We start from the raw sequence: 18,163 nt of genomic DNA, 5'->3' as shown, positions 1-18,163 counted from the left end.
CTGTATTCTCTGAAGTTGATAGACGAGGTTATCTGTTGTTGTTGTGAAAGAGGGCTCAAGTGAGCAAGAGGCAGAGAGGGAGAGAAAGAAGTGGGGCTCTCCCGAAGCGGGATTCGAACTCACTAACTGTGAGATCATGACCTGACCTGAAGTCAGGTGCTTAACCAACTGAGCCACCCAGGCGCCCAGAAGAGGTTGTCTTTATTTGACAGATTAGGAAATTGAAGCAAAAGAAGCAATTTGGCTCAAGTCATACAGCTCAGCGAGATTGTGGCAGAGGAAGGGAGTAAAGGTTCAATCTTCTCTCTCCCAGGTCTTGCCTAATACTGATTTCCTATATTTTCAGTTATATTCCATCCTTTTGTTTTCAGTAAGTTGTTACCTTTTCTGTGTGAGGCTAAGGAGTCCAAACGCAGGCCTTTAAATGGCAGGCAGTTGCCGTCTGCGCAGCTAGTGTGATGTAAGTGCCTGCGACGGGCACTGCTGTGTGTGCTCCAGCTCCGGCTGGTAATTACTTCGCAGTAGTGCAGGTCCAGTGTTGCTTGATACTCTTCTCCAAAAAGGAAATAAAAATTTGTATTTATATACGAATTCCCCTGATTTTTAAATGTTGGCTCAAGAGTTTTTAAAAACACTACAGGAGTGCCTGGGTGGCTCAGTCGGTTAAGCATCTGACTCTTGATATTGGCTCAGGTCATGATCTCTTGGTCCGTGAGGTCGAGCTGACAGCACTGAGCCTGCTCATTATTCTCTCTCTCCCTCTCTCTCTGCCCCTCCCCCACTTGCTCTTTTCCATTCTAAAATAAATACATAAACAAATACATACATACACACACTGTGTAGGCCAGGTTTGGCCAGGGGGCTACCAACATGCAACTTGGAAGTTACTTACGACTGTACTGTGCACTGTCATATGCCAGGAACTTAGCATATAGTTCCTTGCTATAGGAACTTTCCCATATTTGATACTGAGAAGCAAAGGTTCCCAGACTTCATCAATTTACAGCCACCCATATTGAGTCAGTAACTTTTAAGTAGTTAAGTCCAAAAAACAAAAAAATGTTTAACTTGGGTGCCATTTCAAACGTTATACACTGGGGCACCTGGATGGTTCAGTCATTTAAGTGTCCAACTCTTGATTTCGGCTCAGGTTATGGTTTCACAGTTCATGAGATCAAGCCCCAAGTTAGGCTCTGCACTGACAGCACAGAGCCTGCTTGGGATTCTCTCCCTCTCTCTCACTCGAGCACACGTGCACACCCTGGCTCGCTCGCTCTCCCTCTCTGTAAGTAAATAAATAACTTCATAAAAATTTAAAAAACTAAACTGTTATACACAGAAATTGAAAGACAATATAATTTATTTTATGCTTATATGACCATAATTGATGAGCTTTGGGATATATACATCTGTTGATCACTGCACAGCTTCTCGAATGTTGGAATCATTTGGACACTAATAGACTCATTTCCTTTTCAACATTGGTTTTTGTGTAGTACTTACTTTTTGTCACAGGAAGGGCTGAAAACCCAGCTTTGCAAAAATACACCATCAAAAGGAATGTAGTGCAATCTAATGTTGAAACTAAGAACAACCTCAGGTTGGTAGTATACTCCTTCCCTGGCATATTTGGATATTAATTGATATCTCCCTCAAAACTTAAAAATCTCACAGAACCCCTATGAATTTGTGGGGGATGCCTTGGCATACCTTTTGGGAACCGGAAAGTTTATCTGTCTTATATGTCACATGTAGGAACAGAACTAAGCCCGAAATTAGAACATGTGGATTCTAACCCAAACTCTAAAAGTAATTAACCTTGGTAATCCTTTTAATCTAAGATGTTTTGTTCATCTGTGCAAATGAGATAATCTTGCTTTCTCTGTCTTTCTCAGTTGTTATGGGGATCAAATAAAAAATTATATAGAGGGTACTTGGGTGGCTCAGTAGGTTAAGTGTCCAGCTCTTGGTTTTGGCTCAGGTCATGATCTCATGGTTTGTGCATTTGAGCCCCGCATTGAACTCTGCTGACAGTGCGGAGTCTGCTTGGGATTCTCTCTTCCCCTGTCCCTCTGCCCCTCCCCCCGTCTCAAAAATAAATAAGTAAACTTAAAAAAAAAAAAATCTGTATATAGAAATATACTTCAGAGGTTGAAATTCTGTGTAAATTGTAGGATGATATGTATGTGGAGAGGGATATGGTAAAATAAAGTGAGGTGTTATCTAGTGTCATAAAAGGCACAAATAGTTGGTCTCACAGTTCAGAAGAAGCTGGTGGTTAGGGAAAGCTCCCAGGAGCTGTTTTCAGGCTCTGAATGGGGGGAGGATTTGGATAGGTATGGGTGGGAGTAGAGAAGGGAAGAATCCACAAGATAAGAAAAGAGGAAGGAATAAGTGAGAGAAATCTTTCCTGTGGAAGATGTTGAGTGACCATGCATGGAAGGTGAACTTGGAAAGGAAAGTTAATTGGTGGTCAGCTGGAAAAGATAATCTCTGCATTTCCTTCAAGTCTTAAAAGGTAGCTCAGTAGGTTGGGCTTCAGACTCTTAATTTCCGCTAAGGCCATGATCTCACGGTCTTGGGATTGAGCCCTGCCTCAGGCTCCGTGGAGCCTGCTTGGGATTCTCTCTCTCCCTTTCCCTCTCCTTCTGCCTCCTCCTCTGCTCCTGTGCGTGCTCTCGCTCTTTCTTTAACAAAAAAACAAAAAAAAAAAGGTAACATGATTTTTCTCTCTTCTAGGTTGTTGGGAGTCATTGATGATTTTGAGTGAAGGGGGGTTTGGAAAGATTTTTTTTTTTGTATTCCAGTCTTTTCCTAACTGTACTGTATATTTCACTGTAATTATATAGAAAGATGGTTGTAAATATAGATGAAGTTCGTTCATAAACTCTATTTAAAATTTTTGATCTCTCCTACCTATTTATTAAGACAAAATAGTTGCGTTGATCACATTAAATTAGAGTTTAAGTCACCCGCCTGGTCTATCACAAACCAGCCTTGTAAGTTCACAGATTTTAAGGATTCTGTAGGAAAAAAATTTCATTAACCAGTAGCCTTAGCTGTAAGTTTTAGCTATAAGCCTTAGCTATAGCTGGCAGTTGGAAAATAGTGATTTAGTGGAAAACAGGTGATAGATTGATGGGTTAGTCCCTGGAAAGTAGATCTCCCAGATACTCTAGCAGATCACAAAGATCTGATAGTTGAAGCAAAAAGAGGAGACTTCTCATCAGCTTGCTTCTCAGTCAGTGTACTGAGTTCTAACAGAAGCAAGGCTAAAAGCTGTGGATTGAATTAAATGTAGACCATGGGAGTCTCTATAAGTAACAGTTTCCATATATTGTCTACTTTGCATTGGGCCCTATTCTATCTGTGATATTTACATTACAACAGTTCTACAAGGCAAGTTATAAATTCAGATACATTTGGGGTGCCTGGGTGGCTCAGTTGGTTAAGCATCCAACTTTGGCTTAGGTCATGATCTCTAGGTTCGTGGGTTCGAGCCCCATGTGGGGCTCTGTGCTGACAGCTCGGAGCCTAGAACCAGCTTCAGATCTGTGTGTGTGTGTGTGTGTGTGTGTGTGTGTGTGTCTCTCTCTCTCTCTGCCCCTCCCCTGCTTGCACTCTGTCTCTCTCTCTCTCAAGAAGTAAATAAACATTGGGGCGCCTGGGTGGCGCAGTCGGTTAAGCGTCCGACTTCAGCCAGGTCACGATCTCGCGGTCCGTGAGTTCGAGCCCCGCGTCAGGCTCTGGGCTGATGGCTCGGAGCCTGGAGCCTGTTTCCGATTCTGTGTCTCCCTCTCTCTCTGCCCCTCCCCCGTTCATGCTCTGTCTCTCTCTGTCCCAAAAATAAATAAAAAAATAAAAAAAATAAAAAATAAAAAGAAGTAAATAAACATTAAAAAAAAAAATTCAGATACATTTAAGTGCTTTTCCCAAAGCTGCATAACTACAAAGCTGGATTTTGAGGATGGTCTGTTTCCAAGACTTGCTTGTTTCTGTACCTCCTGCTTAGAACTTAAGACAAGGTTAATTTACAGTATGGTTTGGTAGTTCCTAGACCTGGATTATCAACCTAGGAAATATCTAAGAATAGCTCTCTAACTCCATTCTCAAGATTCTGATTCAGCAGATCTAAGTGGGACCTGGGAATCTGTATATTTAAGAACACAGGTAACTATTAGGGACACCTGGGTGGCTCAGTCAGTTAAACGTCTGACTCTTGATTTCGTCTCAGGTCACGATCTCCCCATTTGTGAGTTCGAGCCCCGTAATGGGCTCTGTGCTGGCAGTGTGGGGTCTCCTTGGGATTCTCTCTCCCTCTCTTTCCATCCCTCCTCTTCTTGCTCTCTTTCTCTCAAACTTAAAAAAAAAAAAAAAAATCCAGGTGACTGTTGATCATGAAGTTTGGTAACCACTGATCTTGTTGATGAAGAGACAAAACATACTTAAAACAATTTCTAAGAATTCTATGCAGAATATCAATAGTCTGAGGTGACTGATGCCCTGGGAAAAACCTCATGGTCCAGTGTAGCAGATACGGGCCACGTGTGGCTTTTGAGCATTTGAAATGTGGCTAGTACAAATGGAGATATGCTGTGAGGATAAAATATAATTGATTCCAGAGGCTTAGCACAAAAAAAATATAAATTATTTATTAGAATTTTTATATTGATTTACAGGTTGAAATGATAAGATTTTGGATATATTTTGTTAAATATATTAAAATTAATGTGGTCTGTTTCTTTTTACTTTTTTAATGTGGGTACTAGAACATTTAAAATACACTTGTGGCTTGTATTGTATTCCTTTTGGACTATCACTGTTTTAGACTATTTAGAAGGAAGGCTTTGTGGAGGAAGTGCAGTTGGACCAAAGCCCACCCCAGAAAAATGAAAAGGATTTCTGTACGAGAACCGATGTAGAAATGATGGGTGAGGACAAAGGCACATGGGAGATATACTCAAGGGACTCTGCAGAGTGGTCTTTTTAAAATGGACGCAGCAGCTCATTTATAGGAATATTGGTGATAAAGCTAGGCAGATATTATGGGTTGTGTCCCAGCCATATTCTGAGATATGTGCTCTTGTCGATCATTTTTACCCATAATGAAAGGCTTACAGAACTTAGGTAATTTGCCCCTAGTCACACAGCCAGCAATGAATGTAAGATTCACGTTACGTAGTCTGATTCCAAGTCCCACATTTAACCACAAAGTTATGCTACACAAAGATGATTTGGTCATCCTTGCTGTTGGTCCCGACTTCCCCTCTGTAGGGTGGGGGAAGTCGATAGACTTAAAGGAAGGAATGGAAAGAGCCCATGTTTCATCCTAATTGTCAGAGACTTTTACAAGCTATGTCTTAGTATTACTAATAACTTACAGTCCTAGTTTGTATAGTTTTAAAAAGTTGACATGCGGGGCGCCTGGGTGGTTCAGTTGGTTGAGCGACCGACTTCGGCTCAGGTCATGGTTTCACAGTTTGTGAGTTCGAGCCCCGCGTCGGACTCTGTGCTGACAGCTCAGAGCCTGAAACCTGTTTCAGATTCTGTGTCTCCCTCTCTCTCTGCCCCTTCCCCGCTCACACTCTGTCTCTCTCTCAAAATAAAATAAAAACATTAAAAAAAAAATAAAAAGTTACCATGCTATGATTGATGACGAATTAAATGCTAGTTCTGCAGAGGTTTGCTCTTTGGGATGAAATCTTTTTTCTTTCAACTCAACATTTGCTGAGTCCCTGCAGAATCCCTGGCACAGGGCTAGGAGAAGGGGATTCAGAGAGGAGATGGACACATACCCTTTCCTTCAAAGAGCTCATAAGTAGCCATTTATGTATTACATTTACATGTTGAAATACTCTGAAATAATTTCACCGATGTACTTTTACCTTTTCAGCCAGTAAAGAAGAAGAAAATCAAGCGTGAAATAAAGATTTTGGAGAATTTACGAGGCGGTCCCAATATCATCACACTGGCAGACATTGTAAAAGACCCTGTGGTGAGTATGGTAGGCGCTGGCAAGGCCCACCAGGGCTGAGGTGGTGTTTGACCTGGAGCACAACTGGCCTCTTTATTTTCCCCCTCTACCGTTAAGTCCTGCTTTAAAAGTGCTTAATCAGTTATACCATTTAACTAGCTTGGGTCTTTCTTTCAAAGAGACCTCCACCCACAGACTATTTCTTATTCTTCTAGGCTAAGAGACTGATAGCACTGGAAACTGAAATGTGTTAATCCATTTTGCAAACTCAGGTCCGATGCCGATGGGCGATGGGCGCATTGTCGGGCTGCCTAGAGCCTGGTGAGACTTCAGCTCCATGTCTTCTGTTTGAAATCCATCCCAAAAATGACCTAAGTGTGGTGGTGATCAGAGTGGGGAGGGCTCGTAGCAATAGAGGGTTTCCTACTACTGAGGCAAGGACTACCAAATTCACCACGTAGTATCTGCCAACATTGTGCCTACTAAAGCTGCCAGGGCTATTGCTAATGTGTGTTTTCTTTTTCTTTCCCCTAGTCACGAACCCCTGCCTTGGTTTTTGAACACGTAAACAACACAGACTTCAAGGTATAATATATAACCAACCATTTCAAGGTGTTGGGTTTTTAGACCACATAGAAAGCCTTTTAGCAATGTTACTATTAGAAGAGCTTCCTTCTAACATGCTTCGAAAGAGCTTTTCATCCTTACTTAAGATAGAGAATTTATCCTTATTTTAAGATAGGGAAACTCACGTAGAAGCAATGTCTACTTTCCACATCTTGGTATTTCACTCTTTTGTTTGTTTTGTGCTCTTTTTAGTTACCAATACATTTACTTCTCACCACCTTTACCATTCATTTGACACTTTCTACAGATGTCAAACCTAATAAAAGCCACAGCACGTGTTCAGTCAGGATCTGGCTGTAGGGATTTCACGTTAAAACAACTGTATTCGAGAAGGAATACATTGTGTGTGTACAAGCAAGGACTGCTTATACCTTGGGATCCCTCAGAAATTCTGGGCTATAGATCTCAAAAAGGGGGTGGGTAGAGAAGCATGGTACAAACTCTGGCATAACACCGACCTCTACAACAGATCTCTGACTTCCAGCCCATCTGGTAGCCTCCTTATTTCAAACAGTTCTCAATTCGAGTACAGCAGAGGAATGTGGGCACTCTCTGGGGTTACAAGCTGTAAAGGTACTTGACTTGCCTTTTCACAGTCCTGTAGTAAGAATGTTATGTGTCAGTAAACGGGTGAATCCTGTGAACCCTTTGCTGGGAGGATGAAAAAAAGGAAAGTAAGTATTTTAGAAGCAGAATGATAACTTGAAGGAAAACTGTCAGGATATCACTAACAGCTGAATGATACATAGATTTAAAAAAAAAAATCTGCAGCTTCTTGGAACCTGGAAAGGATACACAACAGTTCAGAGTTTACTTTCAACTTGGGATGGGAATAGTTCTGTCAAATTGACAGATTTGGCAGGGAGCCATCTTGCATACCAGCTGGTGACCCATAGTGCCTATATAACTATATACATCAAAGGTGGGTTAGTTCCCTACTAAGGAAAGGTGTGTATTTGCCAAAATGCCTTATATCGGAAGGTCTGGAGGTAAATGCAAAGCAGACTAAACTTCAAATGTATGGTATCAGTGCATGTTGCATGTGTAAATTGGTACGTTCCCAACAGTGGGTTATAGCTTAAGCAATACAAGTTTAACTAAGTCTTCACTTTTGCATATAGAGTTAAATACCCAAAGTATCTCTTTTAAAAAGTAAGTTTCTGTTGGAGAAGTAGAGACTGATGAACAGACACATCCTGGAACGGTAGCAAACGAGCCAAGTCTTGGTTTGAATTACTACAAACAAAGATGAGAAATTGCCTTCCTATCAGCATTATTTCACAGCTTATATGTTGCATTTGTCTTTAACAGCAATTGTACCAGACGTTAACAGACTATGATATTCGATTTTACATGTATGAGATTCTGAAGGTAAGGGAACCTGGGATACTAAATATCTTTAGTTTGCTCTTCCTTTTGTTAAATGGTCCAGTTAACTGTGGAGAAGCCAGTGAATTAACTTTGGAAAGTATGTTGAAAGAAGGGGCCTCTTCATGTAAGTGTTTAGTTAGTTAATAGCATCAGAACCCTGCGCTAATGTAAGCATTATGGAATAGAGTCTAGTAGGAACGTAATTTAGAATGCTTTGGAAATGGTATTTGGAAGTGAGCTGGGGCCCCTTTAAAAAATACTTGTAATCTCCATCGTACTCCTGTGAAAGTTACAATTAGATTGTCAAAACTTAACAAAAATAACTTCTGATATGCTGGCTTGTGGTATACTTTATTTTACTTAAAATTCTACAAGTAAAACAGTAAACTCCAACTCAGCCCTCAAAGGGTCATCGTCCTAAGGATTATGTAAATCTCTGCTCAAAGATTGCTGATTTAGAGTGGACTTTGATTTCTAACATGAGATCACCAATTGTCTTGCTCCTAGTAAGCATTAAGATCATCTCTATAGATGAGAAAATTGTGAAGAGGTGGCTAAAGATTCTTACTAAATGAGGGTTGCTATAAAGCCTGCATTTGAATTTTAGTAGTACCCTAAAGAGGCTATCCCAACAGAGATATTTGATCTCTCCATTGGCTCCTGCAGTATTGTGACAGGCGTGACTTCACAAAGTTAAAGGATATACTTGTCTAGCCCTGGAAACCATAGGAACCGAAGTTGCCCTTCAGGAAGGACAAGAACTTAGCCAATGACATCAGCTGGCTTAAAGGCTGGGATTAGCAAACCCCAAAGGTTATGCTACTCAGTTCACCTTAGTTTGAGATTGGACATGGTTTTCAAATCGGATTTGATGTAATAAATCAGGTACAGGACAAACAATAAAATTTTTGGCTTTGTGGGCCATAGGTTCTTTCTCACACTATCCCTGTGGTCACACAAAAGCAGCTAGAGATGATACGTAAACAAATTGGTGTGGCTGTGTTCCAATAAAACAGTCACGAAAAGAGGCAGCGGGCCGTATTTGGTCCATGGGCTGTGATCTGCCAACCTCTGTTGTGTGCTCTTAGCTGCTAGAAGATTATTGTTCTTTGAATGAGAGGTTTGTAGAACAGACCAGTTTTCTTGTTTTGAGGGGCCTGTGTTTCTGAAAATGATCCAGCCTTTGGGTAAGGGGGAGATACTGGAAGTGTTGCAATTGGTATATTCTTTCGGTGTTTTTCAACAGAAAGGATGTTGAAACAACAGTGCAGGGACAGAACTTGAAGTCCAGAGGCTAGGAGTTTTCTTGACTGTGGGATCTTGAGGAAGTCTCTGAATAAGAGCTGTGGGAGTGATTGTCCTGTTCTTGACTCACAGGGGTTTTGTGAGGCTACAAGGAAACCTATGGTGAAAAAAGTAGAAGACTTGAAGAAAGTCACTCTTAAGCAGGCTCTTTCTTTCTTATCTGTTCCTCCTACAGGCCCTGGATTATTGTCACAGCATGGGAATTATGCACAGAGATGTGAAGCCCCATAATGTCATGATTGATCACGAGCACAGAAAGGTAAAGTGATAGACCGACAAGTCTTATTTATCAATATGATAGAGTTTAGGCACTTGATAAATGTTTGGTAAACGAATGAACTCATTAACAAATCATACTGTTGAAACCACTATCATATTCCTAAGAATGCTATCAAGAAGGAAATAGATTTGGGGCGCCTGGCTGAGTCAGTAGGTGGAACATGCAGTTCTTGATCTCGGGGTCGTGAGTTCAAACCCCATGTTGGGTGTAGAGATTACTTTTAAGAAAGGAGGGGGACGCCTGAGTGGCTCAGTCAGTTAAGCGTCCGACTTTGGCTCAGGTCGTAATCTCATGGTTCATGGTTTTGGTCCTCTCATGGGACTGTGTGCTGACAGCTCAGAGCCTGGAGCCTGCTTTGGATTCTGTGTCTCCCTCTCTCTCTGACCCTCCCCAGCTTGCACTCTGTCTTTCTATGTCTCAGAAAGAAATAAACATTAGAAAAACAACAACAACAGATTAGTGGGCAAAACATTAACTTTGGGCAGGGAAGCTGGCTTCTAGTTTCATTTATTAAATAATTAATCTCTTGGGAAACTCATTTACCTCCTTTTTCTTTTATAATGGGTATAATAATAATTGCTCTGCATGCCACTAGACTATTATGAGAGTCAAGTATACACGGCTGTGACATAGATAAAATATTCAGAAAATGCTGCTGCTTATTAGCAAGTATCATGAGGCCCCCGAACTTTACAAATGCTTTTAATGAGAGCTACACTGACCACATGACTTTATAATCAGTTTTTTTTTTTTTTTTAATTTTTTTTTTTTTCAACGTTTTTTATTTATTTTTGGGACAGAGAGAGACAGAGCATGAACAGGGGAGGGGCAGAGAGAGAGGGAGACACAGAATCGGAAACAGGCTCCAGGCTCCGAGCCATCGGCCCAGAGCCGGACGCGGGGCTCGAACTCACGGACTGCGAGATCGTGACCTGGCTGAAGTCGGAGGCTTAACCGACTGCGCCACCCAGGCGCCCCTATAATCAGTTTTTTAAGGTGACCAAGCCCACCTTTTATAGGCAGTAATAGCTATCTGTTGTATACTTTGGGGACATAGTTGATTTATTCATTCAACTAATATTCATTTAGACTCACACTGTTTAATAAGTATTGTTCTAGAGGCTGGGGATATATGTGTGAGGCAAATAGACAAAAAAATTCTTGTCCGTAGGGAGCTTGCATTTGCAGAAGGCTGGTGGAATAGAAAGTTAATAGTGATATTACTGGAAGAGGGGCACCTGGGTGGCCCAGCTGGTGCTGACTTTGGCTCAGGTCATAATCTCACGGTTTAGTTCATGAGTTCGAGCCCTGCATCAGGCTCACTACTTGTCGGCGTAGAAACCGCTTCGGATCCTCTGTTCCCTCTGATCCTCTCTCTGCCCCTCCCCTGCTGATAGTCTCTGTGGTGATGTGGAAGAGAAATCATAAATAGGGAATCGTAAAGGGTGTTAGGGTTTTAAATAAGGTTGTAAAAGAGAAGGTTTCATTGGGAAGGTGACGCTTGAATGACATTTGGAGGGAACCAGCCATGTAATCTCAAAAACAAATGTGTCCCAGATAGAGGAAATGGCAGGTGCAAAGGCCCTGAGGCAAGAATGTGCCTGGCATGTTGGATAGATAGAGCTAGATAGAATGAACAGGGGGGAGCGAAACAAAATGAGATCAAAGAGATGGAGAACCACATCATGTAAAACCTTAAAGATCGTTGTCAGGCCTTTTCTCTGAAGATGCAGAGCTTTTTTTGCAGGGTTTGAGCAGAGGGTTGACATGCTGTCACTTAAATTTTTAAGAATTCATTACACATCTTTTAGAACAATTAAAAATAGTGACAATACCACATGCTGGCAAGGATGCAGAGAAACTCCATCTCTAATGCACTGCCAGCAGGAACATGGAGTGGCCCAGCCATTTTGGAAAATATCAGACTATTGTTTCTTAGTTTGTTGGTTTCTTTTTTTTTTTTTTTTTAACGTTTATTTATTTTTGAAAGAGTGCAAGCAAGGGAGGGGCAGAGAGAGGGGGACAGAGGATCTGAAGCAGGCTCTGCACTGACAGCAACAAGCCTGATGTGGGTCTTGAACTCACAAACTGCGAGATCATGACCTGAGCCGAAGTCGGCCACTCAACCAACTGAGCCAGCCAGATGCCCCTACTTTGTTGGTTTCTTAAAAAGCTAAACATATGCTTACCAAACAGTCCGGGAATATGGCATTTATCCCAAAGAAACAAAAAACTTAGGTCCACCCAAAAACCTATGTATGGACATAGCTTTATTTGTAATAGCTCAAAATGGAGAAAAACCCAAATGTCCTTCAGTGGGTGAATGGGTAATTGAACTGTGGCATTATGTGGTAGTATTACTAAGTAGTATTCTTCAGCATTAAAAAGGAAAGAACTAGGGGCTCCTGGGGCTGGCTTAGTTGGTGGAGCATGTGACTCTTGGGCTCTTGGGTTAAGTTCAAGCCCTGTGTTAGTTGTAGAGATTATTTAAAAATAAAATCTTTTTTAAAAAAAGGAAAGAACTACTAGTAATGCACCAACTTGGTGAATCTCATCCTGAGTGAAAAAAAGCAGTCACAAAAAGTTACATTAATGGGTCCATTTTCAAAATGACAAAATTGGAGCTTGAAAACAGGGGTTGCACCAGGGGTTAGGAAGTGAGGAGAAGGGATAGCACAAGGGATATATGTGGTGATTAAACAGGTCAAGGTCTTCTGGAAGTTACCTGAATCTACATGTGATAAAATTGCAAGAACTACACACAAATGCATGTATATCAAACTGAAAAATAAGATCTTCCTGAATCATAATCATTTTTAAATGAAAAGCTTTTGGTCTTTCAAAAGTAGAGAATAGAGGCGCAGGGCAAGAGTGAAAGCAGGGAGACCAGTTAGGAAAAGAGACTGTTCCAGGAAGTCAAACAAGAGATGGTGGTGGCAGTGGATGTGATGATCACGGTCAGAATATGGTAGAGCCATTTGTCAGATTTGCTGTGAGGTGTAAGGGAAACAAGAACCCAGGGTGAAAATTTTTGGCCTGAATGACAGGATGAATAGAATTACTTTTAACTGAGAGGGGAGAGGCTGTGGGTGAAGCAGGTTTTGCAGGGAGTGTTCAGGAGGTTTTGTTTGATAGGTCTATTGGGTGGCTAAAAGAGTCAGTTGGCAGGAGGCACAGGCTGGGGAGTCTAGTGGGGGAAGGCTGAGGTGCTGTGTGTGAAGCCATAGACCAGAAATGGTCATCTGGAAGTACTTGTTGATTTAAAAAAAAAAAAAAAAAAAAAGGTCAAGGAGAGCTCTGAGGCACTAATGTTAAGGGGTTAAAAAGAAAAAGCATAAAAAGGTTATGCTCTCTTTTGTGCTTTTTATTACATTTCCACTCATTGCTGATACAAGGTAAACGCTGTACCTAGTTAACAGTGAACTTACATGGACAGGCCCAGAGTGATCGGCATTACTCAGGCCCTACTGCTTATACTTGAGATCATGGTCATGCTTTGCACAGTGAGCAAATAAGCTTGCCTCTTGGGCTTGCCTACTGCTTTTTCCATTTTGAGGATACAGTTTGGTCAGAATTGTTTGTGTGGCTTTTCCCTTACTTCGTTCACTCAGCAAATATTTTTTATTTTTCTTTTGTGTACTGGGCATTATGTTGCATTCTAAAAATTGCAGAAATGAATTACACAGTCTCTTCCCTTAAGGAGCTTACAGTGCATATTGAAAAAGAAAGAGAGAAAACGAATATACAGTAAAGAGTTGTAGGTTCTATTAAAGAAATATATTTGGGGTTCAGGGGACTAAAGGCATGGGTTAGTTCTACTTGGATAATTAGAAAAGACTTCACTGAAGGGCTAACTTAAATATCTCAAAAAATAGGGATATGTTCAGTAGGAGTCTAGGTTGGATAGCAGAAGACATTCTAGTCAGAAGAGCAGTTTGAGAAATTGTGCAGAAATGCAGAATAGATGGTGTTTTTCGGAAACTAGAAGTCTCACTGGAGCACAGGACTAGATCATGGAGAACCCTGTATGCCAAGCCAAGAAGTTTGATTTTCATTCTAAATGCTGTAAATAGGTAGTCACTGGAAAGGTTTCAGTAGTGACATGGCTGGTATTTTTAAGAGTATTCTTTTTTTCCCCCAATTTATTTATTTATTATTATTATTTAACGTTTATTTATTATTGAGAGACAGAGAGAGACAGAGCATGAGCATGGGAGGGCCAGAGAGAGGAGGAGACATAGAATCCGAAGCTGGCTCCAGGCTCTGAGCTGTCAGCACAGAGCCCAACGTGGGGCTCAGACCCACCAACTGCGAGATTATGACCTGAGCCAAGTCGGACGCTTAACCGACTGAGCCACACAGGCTCCCCTTTTAAGAGTATTCTGATGGCAGTGTGTGGGGTAGCATGAAAGATAAAATTGCTCATGATTTATTCTTACCTTTTTTTAAATTTCAGCTACGACTAATAGACTGGGGTTTGGCTGAGTTTTACCATCCTGGCCAAGAATACAATGTCAGAGTTGCTTCCCGATACTTCAAAGGTCCCGAGCTACTTGTAGACTATCAGGTGAGAAGAGAAGGGCGGATAAAATTTCGGTCCTGTGTTTTGCACATAATTTGTAAAAATGTCGTTTTGTGCATTTGAGTAGGCCATTTATGCACATACATGGCTGTCCCTTTTATATGAATGTAAAACATGAGTCACTTCAGTTCATCCATCATAACTTGTTCTTATTTTCATAACGTCAGGAGAATATGAATAGATCTGCATTTGATCCTAACTGAAGAGAAGGTACACCAGAGATACTCTTTGGAGTCAAATTGAGAATTGTAAGGTTTAACCAACCTTAAAATAAACTCAAAAATGTTCTCTTGTGATTTTCCTAAATTGTATTTTAAAGACCTTCCCCTTGACCAAAAAAGAACAAAAGCCCTCTTTCTCCTCACAGGAACAAAATCCTTGGGAGTACCTTTCATGCCTGCTCCTTGCAGGTGTTTTTATCAGACACATTGAGAAGTTCAAACTCTGTCCTAGAAATGGCTTTTCTGGGATCTTGAAGCTATAATGCAGAGCCCAAAACACATTTTATGCATAAAAATATTCTTCACAACATTGTTTATAATGGTGATGAAAAACAAAACACTATCTAATTATAGGAGAAATTAAAGATTAAATTCTGAAACATTTATGCACTAAAATAATGCTACACATTAAAAGGTTTCCATGGCCTGTAACAGTTTGGGACCTTCTTAGGTAAGTGAAAAGAGTACATTCCAAATAGTATACAGATTGTTTTGAAACGGGGGTGGGGCGGGTATATAGAAAAAAGACTGAAAAGAAATACATGAAGGTGTTAACTGGTTTTTGGACTTTTGGACTTTGGGTCAGTGGAGTGATATATATTTTTAATAGCAAAGCAGTATTTTATTTTGAATTGCAAGATATTTCATGTATGATAACTATTTTTTTTTTTTACTTTAATGCAGATGTATGATTATAGTTTGGATATGTGGAGCTTGGGTTGTATGCTGGCAAGTATGATCTTCCGGAAGGAGCCATTTTTCCATGGACATGACAATTATGATCAGGTGATAATTTTGTTCCTATTAGGGAACTTACTGGTTTAACTTAATGATGGCTAGATCTGCCTACCCATTTAGAAACTACTACGGATCTTGCTAAAATACGGATGACCAGCCCCCACTTGAGACTTGTTAATTCAGAATCTTCAAGGGGGGGCCCTATAATATCTTCAATTCATTGCTTATTCAGCCAAACTGACATTGATTTTCAGACTGGTGTTTTGGGAGACTTTTGAAATCAGAGTTTTTCTCTTAGTCATCTTAATTTGCAGTGCTTGCTTTATTGCAAAATATACGTGTAAATTTTTTATTTTTTTATTTTTATAAGTTTACTTATTTTGAGAGAAAGTGTGAGCAGGGGAGGGGCAGAGAGAGAGAGAGAAAATCCCAAGCGGCCTCCAGGCTATCAGCACAGAGCCCGACACAGGACTCGAACTCATAAACCATGAGATTGTGACCTAAGCCGAAACCAAGAGTCAGATGCTTAACCGAATGAGCCACCCAGGTGCCCCTGAAAATTATTTTATAAAACATATACAATTAAAAGAATACTGGTTTAAGAAATAAAACATTACCTTAGAATCTCCTAGTGTAAGCTTTCATTAAAGAGTTGTTTCCCCCAACATGTTGGGACTGTTTCCTCCAACGTGTTGGGTTTTATATGTAGTGTTTCTGTGATCCTTTTGTCTCTTTATACGGATTAAGTTGATGTTTGTAGATGATGTTTTTTATACTAGCTTCACTTTCCCATAAAGAATAAGGGGCCATTTCTTTCAAAAGAACCTGGAATGATTCTAGGACATTGTGGAAGGTACTGTTGCCTTATTTGAGCACAATGACCATTTTTAATGAGTCAAAGAATACCACCTGAATTCAGTTAAAAATCAGTAACCCTATTCTCAGGACCATGCAGTCCAAGCAGTACAGAAAAAAAGAATAGTCACTTCTCTCAAATAGTTCATAGTCTATCCAGTAAGGGAACTGAACATATAAGGAAATAAGTTACAGTCATAAATGTCAGAGCAGAATCATAGACCAGGTACAAAAGGCAGTTGTGGTGGGAGAGTGGTCTGAATGTACAAGAGCAGCTTCCCAGAAGAAGGGACATCTTCAGTTGGGCTGTGAAGCAGGACAGTGCTTGATCAAGGAGACATTTCAAGGGGAAGGAAGCAGGTTATAAGACCATTTGTTCGGGTGCCTGGGTGGCTGAGTCGTTAAGTGTCCGACTTCAGCTCGGGCCGTGGTCTCATGGTTTATGAGTTCAAGCCCCACATCGGGCTCTGTGCTAACAGCTCAGAGTCTGGAGCCTGCTTCGGATTCTGTGTCTCCCTCTGTCTCTGCTCCTACCCCGTTCACGCTCTGTGTCTCTCTATCCCTCAAAAATGAATAAACGTTAAATTTTTTTTTTTTTTTTTCTTTTTTCCTGACACCTTCACATTGAGTGATAATTTAGGGAATTTTATATGGAAATCCATTCCTGCCATGCAAAAAAATTTGAAATATATTGTTAGAAGTTAGCATTCATACCTGTAGTCATGGTGACCCCTTTCTGTTAATTCAGTTAAAGCCGGTTGATTTAATTATGTAATGTGTTTGTGGTGTGGGTTTTTGTGTCTCTTCAATCCTAGTTGGTGAGGATAGCCAAGGTTCTGGGGACAGAAGATTTATATGACTATATTGACAAATACAACATTGAATTAGATCCACGTTTCAATGATATCTTGGGCAGGTAAGTCCTAAAACAAAATAGTTACATTTTCTTTGCCAACACACTTTTCTCTGCAAGTATGTCGGTGGTCTGGCCATGCAGGGTGCTGTATGAACGGGTCTGTTGTAAAAGGATTGCACCAAATGGCCTATTTCCCAGATTCACTTACCAGGAGTTTGAGTGTGGAGATTATGGTTACAGATTCCTGTCAAGTGAATGAAATGTGTAGAGTCAAAAACCAAAATCTCTTGATTTAGCTTGTTTCTCCAAATGACAAAAGCCCTCTCTAAGGGAGAAATAGGAAAAGGAAATGCATGCTTCAAGACTGATTTGCAAACCGTGAATGCTGACAATAGGAATTAGACAAAATACGAATCGATTAGCCACTTAACTGGAGGAGGTGGACTTGCCTGATGAAAAAAGGCTTCTGCTGGCCAAGTGGCAGAGATGCCAGGAATTGCTGTGGGGGTGGGAAAGAGGCCTGGTGATCCAGCCACCTGACCTCTTTGCTACACAGGACAGGGGCCCTTAATCCTATCAAGTAACCTGAATTATGTTTTGTAGAATCGTGAGGACCCAGATTTCTCTTTTCTGCAACACTGCTATTTCCAGTCTCTCCAATTAGCTTTGTTGTCTCCCTAGTGGCAGAGGGTACATGACCTACTCTCTTGAGTTCTGATCTCTCTTTGCTATTGGCTGGGCTCCTAGCCACTAAAGAAAATGTAGGAGTGAAATGTTGGGCTTCTGTGCCCCTCAGTCTATTTCTCATTCCCACTTTGGCTCTACAGACACTCCCGTAAGCGATGGGAACGCTTTGTCCACAGTGAAAACCAGCACCTTGTCAGCCCCGAGGCCTTGGATTTCTTGGACAAGCTGCTGCGATATGACCACCAGTCACGGCTTACCGCAAGAGAGGCCATGGAGCACCCCTATTTCTGTGAGTCTAACTGTCCAGTCCACAGAGCCTGTGCAGGCCCACCCAGGAGACTGTGCAAGGCAGGGGAGAATATGTGTTGTGGAGAAAGCTCTAGGCCCAACAATTGAAATCCCAACTGCCTTTAGCTTGCCTTCAAGTTACTTGACTCACGGTGAACCTCGGTTTCTTCAGATGGGAGACAGTAATGGCAACAGTCTTGCAGAATTGTTGGGAGGACCGTGGTTGTCTCTCTCACAGGCTACTTGACCCGTGATCACTCCTAAACAAACTGCTTTACTTCCTGTGTGGGAGATATTTCGCAGTGGCTAGTCTGGAGTAGTTGGATTAGAACGGCAACCTTTTATCTGGCCTTGTCTGGCACTCGTTCACTGGAGAGAG

General features: G+C 41.1%; 1 protein-coding gene across 2 annotated transcripts in view; it reads left to right on the top strand.

The window, feature by feature from the left end:
* The window catches only part of CSNK2A1 (casein kinase 2 alpha 1), a 53,706-nt gene that overhangs the window by 31,385 nt on the left and 4,158 nt on the right, over positions 1-18,163 (top strand). For both annotated transcript variants that reach the window (XM_053890369.1, XM_019458908.2), the window contains 8 exons: positions 5,894-5,995; positions 6,509-6,559; positions 7,913-7,972; positions 9,453-9,536; positions 14,014-14,124; positions 15,045-15,146; positions 16,769-16,869; positions 17,637-17,785. In XM_053890369.1, coding sequence (XP_053746344.1) covers positions 7,955-7,972; positions 9,453-9,536; positions 14,014-14,124; positions 15,045-15,146; positions 16,769-16,869; positions 17,637-17,785 — 565 coding nt within the window. In that variant the 5' untranslated portion in view covers positions 5,894-5,995; positions 6,509-6,559; positions 7,913-7,954. The remainder of the gene's footprint in view (positions 1-5,893; positions 5,996-6,508; positions 6,560-7,912; positions 7,973-9,452; positions 9,537-14,013; positions 14,125-15,044; positions 15,147-16,768; positions 16,870-17,636; positions 17,786-18,163) is intronic.

The sequence above is a fragment of the Panthera pardus genome, unplaced genomic scaffold (assembly GCF_024362965.1).
Source record: "Panthera pardus isolate Hobbes unplaced genomic scaffold, ASM2436296v1 HiC_scaffold_25, whole genome shotgun sequence".
Classification (NCBI taxonomy): domain Eukaryota; kingdom Metazoa; phylum Chordata; class Mammalia; order Carnivora; family Felidae; genus Panthera; species Panthera pardus.
The sequence above is the reverse complement of the archived record's forward strand: the minus strand, read 5'-3'. Positions and strand labels throughout refer to the sequence as shown.